General features: G+C 53.4%; 1 protein-coding gene across 3 annotated transcripts in view; it reads left to right on the plus strand.

Annotated features, from left to right (window-relative positions):
• Positions 1-4,287: 4,287 nt before the first annotated feature.
• Positions 4,288-20,674, plus strand: part of PAX3 (paired box 3) — a 77,349-nt gene continuing 60,962 nt past the window's right edge. For 2 of the 3 annotated variants that reach the window (XM_032193315.1, XM_032193318.1), the window contains exons 1-4: positions 4,288-4,372; positions 4,891-5,126; positions 6,341-6,470; positions 6,818-6,952. In XM_032193315.1, the coding sequence (XP_032049206.1) occupies positions 4,288-4,372; positions 4,891-5,126; positions 6,341-6,470; positions 6,818-6,952 (586 nt within the window). The remainder of the gene's footprint in view (positions 4,373-4,890; positions 5,127-6,340; positions 6,471-6,817; positions 6,953-20,674) is intronic. The other variant, XM_032193316.1, reaches the window with a different exon arrangement.

The following is a 20,674-nucleotide window of genomic DNA, read 5'->3' on the forward strand; positions in this document are numbered from 1 at the left end:
CCGCCGGGCTGCTCCCTTTGAGCCCCGGGGTTGTCCCTGTCCTCACCCCCGCAGCATCGCGTTCCGGCGGTTCCGGTGGGACCAGGGGGGCGAGGAGGTGGAGAAGGGCGCCCTGCCCTGTCCTGGGGCTCCGCAGTGGTTCCCGGGGCTTCTCGGGGTGTTTGGGGGGTCTTGTGCCCCGTCCCCATCCTTGCACAGAGCATCCTCCGGTGCCGAGCCCTTCTCGGGCTGCCCGGCGCTGGGGCCGTGAATTGATGAAAACGGAACTCGAAAGGGGAAAAAAAAAACCTCAGCCGGTGCTGAGGCGTGCGCACGGGACATAAAAGCGGAGGAAAAAGGTTCAAAGCTTTCGGTGATGACTTTTCAACCTTTATTTATGTGCCTATTAATGCAATATCCATCATGGAGATATGCATCTTTAGCCTTTCAACTGATATGCTGGGAATCAATTGGATATGCAGATTACATTTCATAAGTTTCCAAACGTTAATCTCCCCGGCCCTTTGCTGGCAATTTTTTTTTTTTTTTTTTTCGCCAAATAATATTATGTTTCTGCCACCAAAAAAAAAAAAAGGATAAAAAAAAAAAAAAAAAAAAAACAATTAATGGGGACGGCGCTGCTGCTGACCGCTCCCCGGTCACGTTCCTGGGTGTTGTCGCTGTTGGGTTGGTTTGTGCCTTTTTTTGGTGGCGTTTCCCAACGTGCGGAGGTCCCTCTGCTGAGGAGGTCGAGCCGAGCTGAACTGCAGCACCCCCGCCCCGCAGCACCCCGCAGAGCCCCGCGGCACCCCGCTGGGCAGGAGGGAAGGGGGGGCCGTGCTGGGAGAGAGGGGGACACCAGCCGGGGGGGAGGACACGGCCCCGGGACAGCGGAGGGGGGTCCGCAGCCCCCGGCCGGCTGTGGTGCGGGGCGCTTGTTGTGAGGGCGGCGGGGAGCACGAACCAGAAGTAACGGGCGGTCCTACACGCTCGTGTGCTCGAAAACAGCCTGAAAATAAAATAACTTTTTCTTTCTCTCTCTTTCTTTAATTCCTTTAACTTCTTTATTTTTCTTTAAATTTTCTTTAAATTTTCTTTATTTTTTCTTTATGTTTTCTTTAATTTTTCTTTAATTAATTTCTCTTCTCTTCTCTTCTCTTCTCTTCTCTTCTCTTCTCTTCTCTTCTCTTCTCTTCTCTTCTCTTCTCTTCTCTTCTCTTCTCTTCTCTTCTCTTCTCTTCTCTTCTCTTCTCTTCTCTTCTCTTCTCTTCTCTTCTCTTCTCTTCTCTTCTCTTCTCTTCTCTTCTCTTCTCTTCTCTTCTCTTCTCTTTCTCCCTCCTCCTTTTTCTTTTTTATTTTTTTTCTTTTGTTCTTTTGTTTTTGTTTTTTTTTTTTTTTTTTTCTTCTTCCTTCTTTCTTTTTCCTTTTTTCTTTTTCCTTTTTCCTTTCCATTCCCCCCCAAACGTTTCCACCCCCGAAGCCCGACGCCCTCTCCCCTGCCCCCCCCCACGACACAGTTATGCGAAGATCCCCTCCGGAGTCCTTAGGAGAAATTAATGTATGCGCGCAAACCCGGAAACAGTGTAATTGATTTATTTCTAATAGAGGAGAAAACAGCAACGTTATCGTTCCGAAATGATTGCCTCTGTTCCTAATAGCTCTAATTTTCGCTGTCCATTTGATGTGCGGCAGGTTTAATATAGAGCGCTCACTAATCCAATTAAAAGTGCACCTGGCCTGGAAGGGCTCTGTAATTAGCAGGAGCGTTTTTAGCTATTTCCACTGGCAAAGCGTGAAATCATCTCTGCTGGCCTAAAGGACGGCAATGCGGGGTGGGGGCGAGGAGGGGCGGAGGAGCGGGGCCAGGCGGCCGGGGCACCGCCACCGGGCGCTGCGGGAGGACGGGGCCGCTCCGCCCGGTACCGCGGCGGCCCCCGCCTGGGTCTGCGGCCCCGGGAGGCGCAGCCGTCGGGGGGCAGCGCAGGACGAGGCCCGGGACCCCCACGCACACACCCCACGCACACACCCCATGCACACACACACACACGCACACACACACCCCGCTCACACCCCACGCACGCCCGAATGACAGCGAAAGGCGACTCACGGCGACTTCGCAGCCCCGGGGCTGAGGGACCCCGCTCCTCCTCCTCGTCCTGCGGGGGCTCCGAGCCGCCCCCACTCGCGGCCGCTCCCCGCGGGTGGGCATCGCCACGGGCCGTGCTCCCCGCCGGGCTGCGCCACGCTGCTGGGCCCCGGCGCTCCCCGCGGCTGCCTGTGCTTCTCGGGCACCAAGTGTCTTAAAGAGTTTTTCTCTTTTCTTTTTTCTTTTCTTTCTTTTCTTTTTTCTTTTCTTTTCTTTTCTTTTCTTTTCTTTTCTTTTCTTTTCTTTTCTTTTCTTTTCTTTTCTTTTCTTTTCTTTTCTTTTCTTTTCTTTTCTTTTCTTTTCTTTTCTTTTCTTTTCTTTTCTTTTTCTTTTTTCATTTCCCTTTCCTTTTCCTTCTTCTTTTCCTTTTCATTTTTCTTTTTCCTTTTCTTTTCTTTTTCTTTTTCCTTTTCTTTCTTCTTCGCTTTTCATTTTTTTTTTTGTTTATTTATTATTTTTTTATTATTTATTTATTTTTTTTTATTTAAGTTGCTTCTTCCATACTCCGCCGAGAACACGCAGGACAGAGGGCGGCGGAGCGGATCCCCCTGGAAACCCGCGCAGCTGCTGCGGGCCGGGACCGGGGCCGGGGCCGGGGCTGGGGCCTCGCAGCCGCCCCTGGGCCACGTTTCGGTGCCGGCGACGCCGTGCCGACCCCACACGAGCTTCCCTGTCCCCGCAGCTCCTGCACCAACCTGTCCCCGAGGCCTGTCCCCTGCGAGCTCCGCCGGGCTGCGCGCTGCGGAGGGGCTGCGCCTCCGCATCCCAAAGCGCTTGGAAAGGCCGGGGGGCTGCGGGGCGCTGCGGGGCGCTGCGGGGCGGTGCGGGGCCGGCCGGCAGCTCCCCGTTTTCCCCCGCCCCGCCGCCCTCCCCTCCGGGGGGGGGTCGCTGGCGCCCGCCCCCGGCCCCGACCCGCGCCCCGCGGCCGGCGGAGGGGAAGCGGAGCCGCGGCCCGGCCGACATTGTTCGCTCCGTTTCAAAGGGGGAACCTGAGCGATTCTCATCCTTTTGATTGATTAAGGTCCTGAATAACTTGAAGCTCGGGAGTGACAGTTGCTGAATAGACTATTGCAAATAAAGAGCGCTGTGGAAAGCCGGGCTGGCACTTCAGAGTGTAAAGGAGGCGAGTTTGCTGGCACTTACCAAGTTATAAATAAAAGGCCGCGCACAATAGTACCTTCTTTAAGGACAGACAGTCTTTACAACACTCCTGGCGTCATATCCTGCTGTGGTCACTTCAGCTCCGAGGCAGACTTTACCTCTTTTATTTTTCCAGCAGTTTAGTTTGAATACTACAATAAATTCCTGGGAACAAACGCTCGTTAGTAAGGCCGTACCGCACGGCGCCCGCAGCCCCCCGCACACGCCGCTGCCGCGCACCCCGCGGCCCGGGCCCGCTCCTGCCGCCCAGCCCCGACGGCAGCTCCCGCTGCGGGCCCGGTGGCACCGCTCGGTCCCGGGAGGCTTCTTCGGCACGGCGAGGGGCTGCGGGGCGAAACGAATAAACAGGAGGGAGGGAGAAGGGGGGCGGCGGGGCCTTGCGCCCCCCACCCGGAGCCCAGCGGGCCCCGGGGCTGCTGTCGGGGCACGGAGCGGCTCCGCGGTGCTGGCTAACGGGAGCCCAGTGCGGGGCCGAGCCGGGCCGTGCCGTGCCGTGCCGTGCCACGCCGTGCCGAGCCGTGCCGTGCCGCAGCGAGCTGCAGCCGGCTGCACCGAGCCGTGCGGTGCCGCAGCGGGCTGTAGCGGGCTGCACCGAGCCGTGCCGGGCCGGAGCCGAGCCGTGCCGGGCCGTGCCGTGCCGGTCACGCTGCCGGCGATGCGGGAGAGCCCCGGCCGTCGCCCAATCAGCTGGGGCGGCGCGGCCGGGCCGGGCGGAGGCGGCCAATCGCGGCGGTGCCGCCGCGGAGCCGCGCCGGGGCCGGAGCCGATAAATGCTCCCGGCCCCGCTCTGCCGCTCCCCGCCGCACCGGGCACAGCGACACCGCCCCCGCCCGGCCCCCGCAGCGCTCCCGGTGCGGGGCAGTGCCCGAGGGGCAGCGGGGAGCTGCCCCCTCCCCGCCCCCCGGCGGCAGCGCCCACCCCCTGCCGGCGGGGACCCCCCGACAGCGCGGCTCTCCCCCGGCCCGGCCGCCCGCTGGATATAACCCCGGCCGCCCGCCGCGATGACAACTCTGGCCGGAGCCGTCCCCAGGATGATGCGGCCCGGGGCCGGGCAGAACTACCCCCGCAGCGGCTTCCCGCTGGAAGGTAAGGACGGCACCGGCACCGCGACGGGACGGGACGGGGCTGCCCCGACGGCCGGCGGCGGGGGTGAGCCGGGGAGGGGGACGCGGGGGGGTCCCGGAGCCCCGCCGCCCTTGCGGGAAGCGGCGATCGGGCGAGAGGGAGCGGGGGAAAAAGTTGGAAAACGCAGATCGGCTGGCGGAGCCGAAAGGGGCTCCGGCACTGCAGCGGTGCGCGCCCCGTCCTGCGGCCGGCAGCCCCCGGCCCCGCTCGGCGGGGTCCCCGCAGCTTTTGGGTGCCCCCCCGGGGGCTGGTGGCCCTCCCGGCGGGCCGGAGCACGGCCTGCGGGCAGCACCGCAGGTGAAGCCTCCCGGCCCGGCCCGTTCTCGGCGGGGCTCCGGGTGCGCTGCGGGGCGGCTCGGCGGGGGGGGGCGGGCGGCGAGTTGCCTTCCAGAAAGCGACGGCAAAAAGAGAGCCAGCGGGATCCGAAGGAGACGTTAACGCCGTTTCCCCCCCCTGCCTCCCCTCCCCTCCTTTTCTAGTCTCTACTCCTCTAGGCCAGGGCAGAGTCAATCAGCTCGGAGGAGTGTTTATCAATGGCAGGCCTTTACCCAACCATATCCGACACAAGATAGTGGAGATGGCCCACCATGGCATAAGGCCCTGTGTCATCTCTCGCCAGCTGCGAGTGTCCCACGGCTGCGTCTCCAAAATTCTCTGCAGGTACCAGGAGACGGGCTCCATCCGGCCGGGGGCCATCGGCGGCAGCAAGCCCAAGGTGAGGCCCTCCGGAGCCGGGCAAAACCTGGGCACGGCTCGGCTCGGCCCCGCTGCCCCCTGGCACGGCCCGAGCGGGACGGGGCCGAGCCGGGATGAGTCGGGAGCGGGGCCGGGGGGAGCGGGGTGCGCCCGGCCCTGCCTGTTGCTGGGTCCCGGCCTTTACGGGGATTGTTGCTGGGCTTTGGCCGTTGTTTTATTTAAGAAAATGCTTAAAAATATTTATATTAAAAAAAAAAAAAGGAAACGAAACGAGGGCGAAGGGGGGCGTTTAGCGAGCGCTGTGCTCGCCCTGGAGTCGTGCGGCGGCCGGGGAGCCTCGGGGGGCCGCCGGGGCTCGGTGGGGTTGGGCACGGCTCGGGAAGCTGCAAATCGCAGCAGTGCCCTGTCTGTCCGGCTGTTTGTCCGGCTATCTGTCCGGCTGCGGTGCCTTCTCCTGCCCCCTTTATTTTTCTGTTTGCTCCCAAGCTGCGTGTGTTTATAGTGATACGGCTAAAAGTTCGCGCTCACGGTAGCACAAACAGGGAAACTTGTCTCAGGGCTTGCCTCTTCCGTCGTTTTGTCTTTTCGTTTCCTCCAAAACAAATCTTTCTTTTTTCTTTCTTTTTTTTTTTTCTTTTCATTTTTTCTTTATTTTTATTTTTATTTTATTTTTGGTTGAAAGTTGCCCCGTAGATTTTTTTCCCCTTTGTTGCTTCCAAAGTAGCAAACCCCGAACTTTCTGTTCTGGCGTTCAATCGGCGGCGATTTTTTCCAAGCGCGTTATCCGGCCGAGAGGCTGTTCCCAGCCGGGACATCTCGGGTTCGTTTGAGCTCGGTTTCGTTTTAAAAATCCCGAGGCGATCGGAGAAAGCTCTCCGTGTCGGTCCCGGTGCTCAGACCTCTTTATTTATTTATCGTGCGACTTTTTCTCCGCTGCTGCCCGCTCGGCTCCCCGGGATGGGTCTGGCCGAGGAGCCCGTGCAGCTCGGCCGCCTCCCCTGCCGCCCTCCACCGCGTCTCACCCCGGCGGTTTTCGGGGCGAGTTTTGGGTTCCTGGGGGGCTGCCCTAAATGGGCCCGCTGTTACCCGTAATGCTCCCCCCTTTTTCCAGCCGCCCGCCCCACAAGCGGGGCTCGCTCGGGGCCGTGCCCGGTAAAGGGAGCGGGACCCTCGGGGGTCCCCCGCCGCCCCCGGCCGCACAACCCCTGCCCGCTCGCCTTGTCTTTACTGAAGCAGGTGACGACGCCGGACGTGGAGAAGAAAATCGAGGAATACAAGCGGGAAAACGCCGGCATGTTCAGCTGGGAGATCCGCGACAAGCTGCTGAAGGACGGCGTGTGCGACCGCAACACGGTGCCCTCGGGTACGGGCAGCCCCGGGGCGGTGCGGGGAGGGCGGCCCGGCGGCGGGGGGACCCCGGGATAGGGGGGAGAGGGGTAATTAAAAAAGCGACCGGGGCCCCCTGTATGCTCCCCCGGGCTGGGGCCGGCTGGAGGCTCGCCGAACCGGGGCTGGAAGGAGGGAGCCGGGTGGTGGAGGGGTTTTTTGGTTGTCCGCACCCCGGGGACAAACCCACTGGTGGGGGCGGCCCGGCAGCGGTGCCCGGTGGGAACGGCCGCGGGAGGGCAGCGGGCGGCCCCCCGGCAGCAGCGGGGCTCGGCTCCTCGGGGCTGGGGGCGGCCCGGTGCCAGCTCTCCGCTCCCCCCGAAGTGAGCTCCATCAGCCGCATCCTGCGGAGCAAGTTCGGGAAAGGCGAGGAGGAGGAGGCCGAGCTGGAGAGGAAGGAGGCGGAGGAAGGCGACAAGAAGGCGAAGCACAGCATCGACGGCATCCTCAGCGAGAGAGGTACACCCGGGGGGCGTGCGGGGCGAGGAGCGGGCCCCGACGGGGCACCCGAGCCGTGCCGAGCCGGCCCCGGTCCGCCGGTGGGGGCAGAGCCCCCGAAGGGACCGGCGGCAGCGGGGGGGAGCCTGGAGCCGGCCCGGCGGGGGCCGGCGGGGGTCGCGCTGCCAGCCCCAGCCCAGCGCCAGGCTGCAGCTGCTCGGGGTCTGCAGCCGCGGGCAGGGCCCGGAGCCTCGCCCCCCGTCCCGGCTGCGCTGGGAAGGCAGCGGACGGCTCGGGGAGGGGGCTGGGGGGGGCCGGGAGCGGGCAGGGGGCTGCCCGCGGCGGCGGTGCCCACCCCGGCGGAGCGCGGCGCTGGGGCCGGGCCGGGCGGCAGGGCTGGGGCTGCCCGGCACAGGCACAGGCGCTGGAGAAGGCGAGACAAAAGTAGCAAATGAGCTGGTCAAACATTTGTACAACTTTTCCAGCTTTTACAAAGAAGGCCTTCTATACACAATCTACACTTGGAGATGAACTTGGAAAACAAAGAGGGGGGAGTCCATTGAAACTCACACTTTGGCTTTGCGCAGACAAAGCTTCAGCTAGCAGCAGCTTGATGTGAACAAAAGAAGGCAACCTTTTTATAATTCAAGGAGAAAAGAAGAGAAAACAGCCCCACAAAAGGCCGAGAAAAGACATTATGGGCTTGCAATGAGGGATGAATTATTCAATGAGCCCCTAATAGCTGATGCTCCACGCAGTTTTATGGACTCTCCACCGTGGAAAAAGTAACTGGTTTTACCTACAAAATGTTTGTAGCGTTTTTAGACATCTGGAGATGCCGAGCGCCACTCGAGAGGACAACTGAAACCCTTTCTTTAAAAGAAGGGTGTCCCCTTGTAGCGTAGGAACGGACCTGAAAGCATTTCCCAGAGTTACTTTCCGAGGCAGTTGTTGAAGCTCTCGGGGAAACTTTGCCTTCTGTGTCTGTGGGCGTGTGTAACACACACACACGCGATGCTGACAGAGGCACAGACTTTAAGGCCAGGAGGCACGGTTTGTCTGCCCCTGTATGGCGTGTCACAGCTTCCCCCAGTACCTCCTGCAATGGAGAATTGTTCCGAGGGATGTGCACCAAGGGAAAACGGGCTGAACGTGGTGCCCTCAGCTGTGAAGTAGCTAGCTGTGCTGCCTTCCTGAATTTCTCTGCAGAGATTAAAACCAGAAGGTAGGGAACCTTGATAACACCCCAGCTTTATGGAGCAGAGTAATTAAGAGACACAGCAAGAGAAAAAATATCATCAATATTACCCACCCCTCTACTTCAGAAAAATCTTCATGGTCTCTAACTCTGCTCTGTAAGGCAGGGATCCTGACCTGCCACCAGCTGGTTTTGGGAGCGTGGGCGCTGCCGTGCCGAGGCTGCCCTCAGCCCTCCATGTACCTCTCCTTTGCCTTCTGCTGCCATAATGAGCATATTTTGCTACTTCTTCCTTCAGTCAGAGGCGAAATTCCCCCGGAGTAGATAGGCTAGCACAGCCCTGTCCCATCTCTGTGCATACAGGTTTCTGTTGGGTGAAGGGGGCCAGGCAGTTCTGTGCAAACAGCGGCTTCAAATCTGGTCTGTTCCCTGAGTTTTGGGGAGGTTTTGGCGATGGGAGGGAGGCTCCTGCTGACTCCTGCCTGGGTGTCAGCCTGTTCCTTAAGCTTGTTACTGGGGTGGCTGGGGTGCTGCAGTGAGAGAGCTGCTGCAGGATGGATTTGTTGCCGTGCGCATAGCGTGGTGCTGTGGGGACACCATGCTGGAAAGCTCATTGCAAGAAAAAAACATAAAATGAGTCCACCTCTCTGGCTGTATCTGGCAAAAAAACAAAAAACAAAAAACAAAAAAACAGAAGTTCTGCTTCAACTCTTGTGACCAGTGGAGGAGCTAGGATTTCACTCTTGTCTATAAAATCCTCAGGTTGGGCCCTGCCGTTTGCACAGACTGCCCGACCCTCTTACTGAAATCTCTGGCGGTGCTGCCGGGGATGTGGGTGCTGCAGGATCCTGGCTGCCTGTGTGCAGGGCCTGGAGCCCCAGCAGGCACGTGAGAGGCGGGCTGGCACCCCTGGGTCCCTGGTGTCACTGCTGAAGTGCGTGGTACAACCCTGCAGGGCAGCTCAGTGCTGAGCACCCGTGGCAGGAGCACTGCACCCGTCCGAGTGAGAAAAGCAAAGTGTGGGGTTTTGGCGTGCCCGAGCCTTTTCTGTGGCTGTGGTGGCAGGGCTGGGGGGCCCTGGCCACTGGAGGGAAGGGGACAGCCGCGGGGTGGCTGGGGGTGGCTGGTGTCCCCTGCTCATGGGTGACGTGGGGAGAGCCGGGGCTGTGTAGGGCTGGAGGGAGGGAGGGATGTGGGGCTGTGGCTGTAACAGTGCGGGAGCTGGGGAGCTCCTGCAGCAGAGCGGGGTCAGGGAGAAGAGAAATGTGATATATATACATTTTAAATGTGCGACAGAAGCAGTCCGTCACGTGGCTTGGGCTTTCTCCCTCTGATCTTCACAGACGTGAGCATAGGTAAACTTCCATCTGCCCTGCTGTGATTCTGTTTCAGCCCCTATTTACACGCACCTAAACTTTTTGTTCTCACACGCCTTGGCAGACGTTGCACTGCTGCGTTTCTGCATTTCTGCCCGTCTCGTCCTCTCCCCTGGTTTCGGGTGTATGTTTAAAGCCAAGCCTGGCTGTCATAGTGTGGATCGGTGAGATTATCTCCCTATAACAGCACATCTGCATTTCTGCGTGCCTGATATATTTTTCTTAACCACTTAAGCTGTGAATAACGATCACAAAAGAGAAGCTCCTGCGCTATCAGGCACATCAGGCTGTATTTTCAGAGACGGGGAGCTGCCCGTGCCTCCTGCTGCCGTGTTCTGGCACAAACCGGCGGCCTCCAGCGCTGGCAGGACGGGGCCGGGAGCTGCTCGGGGCCGCTGCGAGCGGGCAGCGCTGGACGGGACGGGGCTGGCGCTGGGGTCCCCCGGCCTCAAAGAGGGCCTCTGTTCCCGGCCCGGCGGAATTGGCCCCCGGGCCCTGTCCCGGCTGATCCTCCCCCAGTCATGCGCGCCCATCCAGAAAGGGCCCTACTCATCCCCAGCCTCTACCCTGGGCTGCACTGAGAGCAATTCAGGCTACAGCCGACTAAATTGCCTCCTTTATTTCCTTCTGACTTTCATCTCGGACCAAACCCTTCCCCCCTCGCCCTCCCCTTCCTCTTTTCTCTCTCTCTTTTTTTTTTTTTTTTTTTTCTGTGTGCCCGAGGCTCACATTAATACAATTTCGGCACCACCCCTATTTCTGTGCGTGTATGCGGGGAGCTCGGAGGGGGGGAGAAGAAGAAGGACCTCAGCACAAAAGCCCCGCTCAGCAGCTCCAAAGTTCAAGCTGCCGCTGCCTCTCGAGCAGAGCGATGCTTTTCCTGTTTGCGAGTTTTGGGAAACATTTTTGCTTTGTACTGTAATGGAATTAGAGGACAGATGCTGGCTGTAAATGGGGCACGCGACTACCAGCCCCTAGCTTAAATATTTAGATGCAATGTTACAATTACTGACTTGATGCGCGGCCTTTGAAGTGGTGGCACATGGTCTGGAGGGTAGCGGGGGCTAGCCGGGCCTGCAGATGTTTTGTTTAGGTTTGGTCAGTACCATGCAGCCGGTTATTTTTAGGTTGCTAAACTAATAAAGGCAGCTTGTGAAGGGAAGGGATTGACACGCAGGCGCCAGATATCGGTTGGAGCCATCCCGCTCCCCGCTGTACGGCAAGGCGTGGGGCAGGGCGGGGGCTGCCTGGTGCTTTGGTTGGGGTTTTGATGCTGGGCTCACTGTGGTGTTGCTCCAGGATCCCCTCCCAGGGTGTCCTTGCCGTGTCAAGTACCGGTGGGTTTTAGGTCTGAGGAGCGCCACATGTTGCCCCTGCTACATCCCCTGCTGAAGGGTCGCCTCTGGGGTGATGTGGGGATGGCGACTGCAGGCAGGCACCTTCCTGAGCCTGGCATTCAGTGTTTTACGTTAAATGTTTGGTCACCAGCAGCTCGAAGAAACCTGCTCGTCCAATTTGAGCAGAATTCTGCCTCTCGGGGTCTCAGATCTGGCGGGGAAATCGTGCGTAATTACAAAAAACTCCCCAATGACTCCAGGGTTTGGCTCAAGGCGGGCAGAAAAGCCGGGTGCTGCACAAAGTAAATCACCACAGGGCTCGTCGCTGGACTGTGGCCCTGGGTTTGCTGCTCCTGCCTGGCCAGGGGCTGTGGTGTTTCGGACCAGGTTGCTACCAGCGGGGCGAGCAGGGGCTGCGGGAAGGCGCAGGCTCCCCGCATCCCACAGCAGCCCCTGCCGACATCCTGATCTCTCTGCTGGTTTTGCATGGTTTGCCATCTCGGGAGCACTTTCCTTAGCTGTTCAAGCAGTACAACCGGGGACATCCTGTCCCTTTTTTCTAAACTTTTATACCCTGAGCAAAGACAAATATTATTTTAGCAAATACCAGGATAGTTTCACACACACTGGTTGGAGTTTGTACCCAAGTTTGCATCCGATTGGGTTGTTCTGAAAATCTTAACTGATAATTGATTAAACCTAGACAGTGTCGTTCTGGAAAGACTGGGGCAGGAAATGAATGGACTTGCTCCCAAACCATGATTTGTATCCTTGGCTTTCTGGATTCTGCTGCGATTGCCAAATCCTTGACAACAGTAGGAATTTAGCATGGTAAAGCTCAGCCTTGTCTTGAAAGCAGATTTCTAATGTGCTGAGCAACTGCAGCTCCCAGGGAAGTGCTCAGGATTGGGATATGAGTTGGGTTTATAGGCTTGCATATCAGACCCCTATATATATATACTTATTTATTTATATATAAGTACCTATCACCATACTGACAAATGCTCTTTGGAACCACTCTGATGACAGGAGGTGGCCCCAGCACTTCTGTTTCCAACCAACTCTTAAAAAAAAAAAAAAAAAAAGGTTGGTTGGAAAGCATCAGATGCGAGGGACAGCGAGGAGTGCCATTGAAAGGGCCCATTCATGTGTGTAAAGCTGCTCACGTGGCTGGCGCAGGCAGCAGCGGGGCCTAAATTCGTCCTCTTCTCTTACGAGAAACTGCTGGCTGACTGTGAGCGTGGCTGCAGTCCCGACCGAAACCGGCAAAACTCTCGTCGAGCTGAGGATTTCTGTAGCCGTGCTCGCACAAAGGTAGCGATGGTATCAGCAGGCAGCCAGGCAGCGATTTTAATTAGATAAAAAATTAATTAGAAATTAATGCTGAAAGTAAAAGTTGACGCTGATGAAATCCCCAGAAGAGATTATTTTCGGGGTCCAATTTCAACTGGTAATTTTCTGTTGTATCTGTCCAAGACGCCGCTTTTATCTAACACTTGGGGAAGGTTTAGTTTTGTATTGGGTTTACTTATTGATAAGGGCTGGAATGGGGTTTAGATGAGGGGAGCCAATAAAGTTGATAGTGATGAATTATCACGAGTCCCCAGGGCTGTGTAATAAAACGGCATTGGGAAATGAAGCAGAACTACAAAGTGCTCTCTGGTTAATTTAAGAAGAAATTGAGTGAAACGCAAAGCAATAAATCAGAGCAACCCAGTCAATGCAGATTTCTCCATGTAAATGTCACTTTAAATCCTATGTAACAAACATATGTGGCTGCAGAGAGAACAAAATATATAAATAAAAATGTGGGATACTTCCAAGTGTTCCCCAAACGCTGAGCTTGCTGGCTAATAAAAATGATGTACAGTAACACAGCTCACCACAAACCTTGCTCGGCGTAGTGCGAGCGCCTCGTTTTACTTCACTTGCCCTGGAGTACTCCTGCCCCATGCTGTTAAACTAATTCACTTTAAATCACTCTCCCTAGAAAAAAAGTGAAACGTAATGAAATTAAAACTCACTGTGGGCACATTAGAGTTAGTGTGTCGTGCGCTGAGATTACGTGGTTAGTGGAGTTTGATGTGATTGTCGACAGGTCATTTATTCATCCCGGTAAATAAAGATTCAAGGGCGATTAAGGATGTGCATATATAACTAGCAGGACAGTAAAAGGCAATTAAGCAGTCAGTTTAATGTCTTATCTTGCTGGTTGCCCTACAGTTGTTTTACAACTAGGAATTAAAATTTGAAAAGGAAGTTTTCAGTGGCCCTGGCCAAATATTGATTAAGTAGTTGTTTGCTGATGCCATTGTTGCAGATAAAAAGGCCAGTAGTCCTGCCCCGTGTTGTTCATCTTCCATTGTAACTGATTCTTAACCTCAGAGATCAAAGGAGGATCATTTCAGTTTATCTGTCCTGGAAAATCCTTCTTTGCTCCTAAAACCGTATGGATTAATGGCCAAATTGTCTTTAATGAGATGTGAAATTTGAGCAGACTCCTTATTTTGCCCAGGCTGTTGCCTGTACTCACTGTACGCTCCTGCAGTTTTGTGGAGGGTTTTTGTTTGGCATTATTGGGTTTGTAGTTGTGTGAATCACTGGTTTTAGTACAAAGGGCACAGAAATTTTACTAAAACAACAGGAGAAAAATTGTGTATTTCATGGAATTTTAATGAAACCGATTTAGTCTCTTTTTTTTTTTTTTTTTTTTTTTTTTGGGCGTAGTATACAGAAAGTTTCTTTTTCTACACCAAATCAGAAAGATAAATGGTCCGGGGCTGCCACTGAAAGAAAGGGAGCTGGAGAAGCCTGCCAGTTCTCAGGGCTGGGCTCTCGGTGCAGGGGGAAAACAAACGAGCTGGCAGCATTTCTTTGTGCATTTTCCCCAGTTTTGATTTTACAGTCCCCACTTGCATCAGGCAGGAGAGTTGTGCTGTCCCTCCCCCAAAAAAGGGGGGGGGGAAAGTCGGATCGGCCAGGCTGTGCTGACAGGCAACGAGAGTGCTCGAGAATAATCGCTTCCTTGTTGCCGTACGGAGAGCTCTGCTTACTTCAGAGACAGCAAACTCTGCTCCACCGCATCCTCAGCACAAGAGGCTGTGCAGCGGGGATGTGTTATGTTGGCTTGTAATTGTGCCGTGGAATTCCGGCTGGACTGGGGGGCTGTGAGCATCAGGTCCAGGTCCCGCTGCTTCCACGGGCACCTCTGAACAGAGGCGTTCAGCTTCAGCAGCGGTGGTAAGAAGCCTGGTAAAGCTGCAGAGCCTCCCCTGGTCTCACAGTTGTTTTACTTGGATGAGCCTCATGCTGTAGTGAAAGCAGCAGAGTAAAAAGCTGAAAAGGATTTAAATTTTTTTTTTTATTATTATTATTATTTTAAATCACCGGTTTCTCATTCCCTTTCTTAAATACGCTGTTTTTTGTTTTGTCTGAATAAAATACTAGCACTTACTTCACAGGTGCCTAGCTACTTTAGAAGACATCTTGCCCTAGAATAATGGTTAAAATTCTTTGAAATCAGGTTAGGCACAAATTTCCTTGAAGTGCACAGACTCAACATGTTCATCGCAGCGGAGAGCTGCAGTGAGGACAGTGATGTGTGTTCCACCTCTTGGTGTTTTGTTTTTATGGGTATCTGCCTGGATGTAACCTTTCTGCCAAGCATGTCCCAAGTTTCTGTCACGCACAAGTCCTTATATGGACCCGTCTTAAGGGGTTTTGTCTTTATGGCACGCCTCGTGTTGGATTCCTGATCCCAAAATGACTATGTAGTAATTTCTTTATCAGATGTACCGTCACGTAGATCACTGTGGTTTGAGCTGTGTGAGGGACGAACTGTCTGCAGCTGGCATTTCTGCAAGCAGTGTGTTCAGCCCCCGTCAAACCTCATCCACCTGGTTTAAATGAGCAGGACTTTTCATGCCAATACAGTCAGGATCTGCTCCATACACAGAAAAGCAATAACCTTGACAGTCTCCTGGCCGAATTACTCTGCTTTTCCGATGTGTAGTCCATGGAGCTCCATGGGGCAGTAGCACCAGCATGCTCGGTGTAACTGGCCTGGACTTAGAGCCCCTCTGCGTTGCTCCATGTTTTAGCAAGGTGCACATGGCCAGGGGCAGGTTTTGCAGGAGGCAGGCGGCAGGGAGCAGTGCCGGAGCATGTCCCATTCCCTGAAGAAGCAATTCCTTCGTTTGAAGTGCTGCAGGGCTGGAGCATGAGCAGAGGGGCAGGGGGGACCCTGATGCTCACCCAGCCCTTCCACTCAGGCTGAGCGGCGAGAGAGCTCCCGGGCAGAGCCAGGTGGAAGTCAGGCTTCTCTGCATCCTTGGGCAGCAAAATGCTTTGGTTTTGGAAAAGAGAGGTTTGGGGAAAAAAAAATCAAACACACACAACAAATGGAGCTGGGGGGGGTATGTTTAGCTAAAGGAGTGGGGAAATAGAAAGTGAAGTGCAGAATTTGCCTATTTTCACAATGTAATCCTGTCAAGTGTCTGTTTTGCCCAAATCTCCCAAACTGCAGGAATTCTATTTATCAAAGGTGTAAATCATGGCTCTGCAGCTGGGGTGTGAGTGACACCAAGAGGGTCCATGAGCATCCCCGGAGCAGCAGGGACCACTTTGGGTAACTACCATCCTGCAGGATCGCCTTGCACAAGTGCTTTAAACAGCTTCACCAAATCTGGAGCAGTTATCAACCCAGGACTATTTACACACAGAGCAGTGATGTTTTCAGGGAGTAGGCACCGAACCTTTTTGGCGCTCTGTTTTGGGGGGAGGGAGGTCTACAAGTATTTCCGTAACACGTGCAGTGCAGAGCAAGGCACGGCACGCTCCAGCCTCTTGGTGCTTACGGTGGCAATTACGCACATGGTACGGGGCTCAGCTGTGCTCTGCCAACATCTGCAGAGCAGGAGAGTACTAGCAGCAAGCGAGCAGTTAGGAATCAGGGCGATCCAGTTATCTATTAAAAAAATTGCACCATAAATGTTGCAGTAGGGAGAAAGCCCTGTGGGTTCGTCCCTGGTGTAGCACAGCTGATTGGACCTGCTCCCTTTCAGTTTGATGGGATCAGGCAAAAACGCTCAAATATTTGACAACTATGTGGAAAGCCACACAAAATCCTGTTGCTTTAGCATCCATGGTTTGTTTTCTAACAAATTCGGAGCCGTCAGACCTGTGTGCTGGGTACTTCAGTGTGACCTTCAGAAAATCCCACAGAAGGAGTGACTTGTCCACCTCTTCCGCCCCGCAGAAGGACTGACAGGAGGTGTGTGCTGTGTGTCTGCGCTGGGCAGTCGCAGCCCCACAGGCGCTCGGGAGCATCGCTTCTGGCAAAAGTTGCAAAATGGCTGAGTATAGCAGACATTTTGTTCATCTTATTGCCTTCTCAGTGTACGTTAAAAAAGGGTCTGGGGGCCAAACTGTACCGTCATTTCCATCTGAACAGCCCCCTGCTCTCAGCGGGGCTGTGCCGGTTACTCAGGGTGGAAGTTGGCCCTGATAGGAAGATCCCACTGCGTTTCGGATTTGAGGGACCTCGCTCACTTTGGCTTAGCAAGACATCACAGCACGAAGCGTCTGCCTCAGCTGCTAAATAAGAGATGTGACATGGCTAGTAGGCCTAGTTAAAATAAAGCATTACAAGCAGAGCAAATTAAAAAGAGCTGTTTTAGCGAACTGCACTTAAAAGTTTTCTAACACATGATTTAGCAAAACAAAAAAACAAAAAACCTGGCCCCGTGCTGGAGCAGCTCTGTAAGCAATCTGCTCCATCAGCGCCGGCAGGATGGCAGGGAGAGAGCGCCTTGCTTGGCTTGATTTCTGGCTCCTCACTGGCTGAAGGCTATCGCAAGGGGAGGGAGGCACTCTCTTTCTTCCTAAACTGCATTCCTCCCCTCAACCTTTGATCCTAATCAACGCAGCAAATGAGATTTTGGGAAAGGAATCAGGAGCTCCGATTTGAATGGTTGTCAAACCCAGGGCTATGACAGGCACAAAGAGGATTTTTCTCCCGACTCTTAGAAGTTCCTTGGCCAAGGGAGGACTTAAAACAAGCCAGGACTCAAAGTTGCTGTACTTCTCCTGTGCTGGCAGTGCTAAAGATGCAGCGATGATTGACGGCATAAATATTTCTCTTAATCTGACATCAGGAACAGACTTGTCAGCTCTGGGAGAGTATATCTGAGGCAAAAAGATTCAGAGCACGTATTGAACGAGCCCTAAATACGTCTAGTATCTGAATCCAGATAATGGTAGTTAAACGTAAATTTAAAAATACCCTAGAAAAGATTTGTAAGGGGAAAAAAAAGAGATCCTCCAGGTGATCAGAGCACGGAGAAGCGACTCACCTGTTCCTAGTAGCAGGTGTTAGCATGCAGAAAAGTCACTACTGTAGGAACAGGCTACGTGGCAGGCACGGGGAGGGCATGACCCGGACGGTGATTCTCCTTTGGGTGCCCTTGGCTTTCCTTCCACACTGCTCTTCCAGCTTCAGCCACAGGGGGGTTGAGGAGTGGTGTGCCCTGGGTGCCCCTTAGACACGTTCTGCAGAGCTGGGACCTTTGGTTATGAGACCCGTTGTGCTTCCCTGAGTGCCTTCAGCTTTAATGTGTGAGAGGTGAGCTAGGAATAGCTCAGGGCTGGCTGTGCTACCTGGACTGCCAGCCCAGGCTGCTCCTTGCTCTGCCTCCTCTGCCCTTTTCTGGGATGCTTATAAGCGATGCTAATTTTCTTAACGCAAAGTTTGAAGCTTCCACAGGACTGCTGTGTTCTCTAGATGGAGACATTGCGGTCACAGTGGTGCTTTGAAGGTGGTATTTGCACTTGGGGACATTCAGCTCTTTGAGTGGCTGCCTTAGGTCCCAGTATGCCAGGCTAAATGGCTCCCCCCACTTGCACAGCTGGTGCTAGTTTGCTGCTGAAGTTCCCACAGCTGTGGGAAAGGGGCTGCCAAAGGCATCTTTCCATAGGCTTCAACAGTCTTTTGACTGGGCTGTGGTGAGTGTGGTTCTTCATCTTTGGGGTGGGACAAGGGAGCTTTTTTATACCCGTCTTGAGTAGGAAAGAGTGATCTTGGTGACTAATGTGTTTATAAGTAAGTGATACCCCTAAATACAAACAAACAAGAAAAAAGTGGTCACAGGAAAATTAGAGCTGGAAGAGTTGGGTTTGGTTTGGATGAGAACTGGTTTGAGTTGGTACAATCTGCTCTGCCTTCCTGAGAGCCGTGCCCTGCGTTGCCTCTGCCTGCAGCCGGCTGGGAGGGGGCCGTGCCTCTGCCTGGTGCAGGAAGAGGCAGCTGCCTCCTGCTTTCTGTGCTCTTTTCTTATTATTTTTTTTCTCTTATTGCTGTGCTTTCTGTGCTGTTTTTATTTTTCTCCTATCGCTGTGCATCCTGGCAGCCTGTGCAGTGGAGGTGGGGCTGGCGTGTAGGATATCTGCTTATGTCAGCTGCTCCGGTTCAGGCATCCTTACCTCTTCGTGCATTCCTTCCTGTGAAATGGGAACAATGGTGGTTTTTGCACTGAATGGTATTTCCAAATGTCTGGGATGCAGAAATCAAAAGTGTTGTATAGCACCAGCTGCCGTAGTTCATCTGTCAGATCTGCATGCCCAGATGAAATGTTGTTTTAAAACATAATTTTTTGTGGCTAGAAAGGATTGTAACCTGTCCTGGGAAGCTGCTAGCTGGGGGTGGCAGGGCTAGCGGATGTTGGGCTGCCCGCAGCAGGAGCAGTGAGCACCTGCAGCCCATACTGGGGGGCACCCAGTACCAGGACAGAGCCATACCACAGCTCCTGGGTCACAGCAGCAGGTGAGTGCTTGTTAATGAAATGGACTGAGACTCAGCTCCTTACTTTTAGTGTTCTTATTACTATTATTTACAACAAAAGCAGGTCCATAAGTGCTACGGTCTGGGGTTAAGTTAACGAATTGTGAGGTGCTGCCTCAGTCTGCCCTGAGCCACGCCGGGTTTACACGTACACCCACTGGTGGTACGTAGTTTTTGCTGGGCTGCGTATGAATAGCCTGCAAATTTTTTTAATGTGGTGTGGAAAATCTATTGAATAATATATGCAAATAGCCTTTGGTCCGAGCAAATATTCAATGCTTTAAATTTATGTGGTTATGACTGGCACAGCAATCTCAGGCTGTTTTCTTTGCTAGAACTGGGTGTTGCTATTGCAGTCGCTAGAAGAATGTAACTGCTAGATGGCTGCTTAAAACATTTTATTTTTTTTTAAATGGATGTTTTACTAATGCCTTTTTTAATATAGAAATATAGGTTGTGCAGAAAAGAAGACAAAATCAACAAAATATGTTTAAAACGTGTATATTGTTTGTATTTATTGTTTGTAATTTATTGTTTATAGTTTAGAACTATAAGCTTTCGAAATCTTCCTGGAGAAGAAATATACTTCTCAGTAGTGGCTTTTTGTGTTACACAGACTGGTTAAAGATGGACTGTTTTGGTTTGATTTTCTTCTCTCTCTCTCTCTCTCTTTTTTTTTTTTTTTTTTTTTAATGAAATCTGTACTATTTTTTATAAAAATTCTTCCTGACAGAGAGCAATAGCCTAGTGACTAAGATAGGGAGCTCAGAGCCAAAAACTGAGGAGCTGGTTCCAGTTGATAGACTGGCTTGAACTTGTCAACAGGTCTTAAAAAAGAAAAGTTTTCAGATGTGCAACTGCAGTACAACTTTCACACTAAGGCGAGACCTGACTTTGGGAACTGCTAATACAAAAACAGTTGTAACTAGTTGCTAGAGTTTCAAGCAAAGTGGCATTGCTGCAGTCAATTTTTTTTTTTTAACAATAAAGTTGTGGGGTTTGTTTTCTAACACCACAGAATTCTTCTATTTAATAGTGTCAAATATGAGATTTCACATAAACATCCAAAGAGATACTGAAGTCAATAGCAAGACATGCATTATCCTTCGGATAAGATCCAAATTTTGTTAAACTATTTGAGTTTTCTTTATTTTTTTTCCCCCTCTGTCTTCCTTGAGGGTGTGTGTGTGTTATTTTTTTGAGGAAACTGGGGAATTCTGGCATTCCTGGGCATGGGAGGGGAATACTGATTAGAGCCAGGCAGAGCAGGCAGGTGCTGAGCATGTTCCTCGCTTAACCCCCAGCCCTGACCCAGTGCACAGACCCTGCGAACAGCAGTGAGCTGCCAGATGCTGGAGATGTTTTCGGTGAGACTGATTGCTTGCCAGGTCTCGTCCAAATCCAGCGAGCTCCTACAGTGGTTGTATTTCATGTATAAAGCTGGGCTGGGTAAGTGACTGGAGACTATACTGGGGAAAAATGCAGTATTTCTGAGGATGGGAACTGGCTGTTCTGCTGCGAACTGCTGTGCGTCTGCGGTATCTGTTTGCAAAGAGTAGTGCAAAAAGCTAACTAGCAGAGTAGATTGCCTGAGGGGGGAAAAGGCTGTCTATTTTTTAATGAACAAAAAGATTTTATGGTTTAGGAACAGTATAGCCTAAAGAGAGGTGTGTTTAAAAGTTAGACTCGCAAGCTTTTGTCTGGAGAATAATGCACTTGGTGTAAAGAGCAGCACAATGGTAGTCTTTTCTTCCAGTTATGTATGGGCGAGCATCAGTCAGCCAAGGAAGAACTTCAAAGGCCAAAGGAAAAACTCTCTAGGCTCTTTCTTTCCTGACAGGTCTTTCTTGAGGTAAGATGGGGAGAGCTGTTCATGCCAGGAGCCAGCTCTCCCTGCAGAGGAGGCAGTGGATAATGCACAAACTGATGCGCCCAGGCTGAACCACCTCTGTCCCCAGCAGTCGATGCACCTTTTTGGAAGCTGCTACACTGTCC

The sequence above is a fragment of the Aythya fuligula genome, chromosome 9 (assembly GCF_009819795.1).
Source record: "Aythya fuligula isolate bAytFul2 chromosome 9, bAytFul2.pri, whole genome shotgun sequence".
Lineage (NCBI taxonomy): Eukaryota > Metazoa > Chordata > Aves > Anseriformes > Anatidae > Aythya > Aythya fuligula.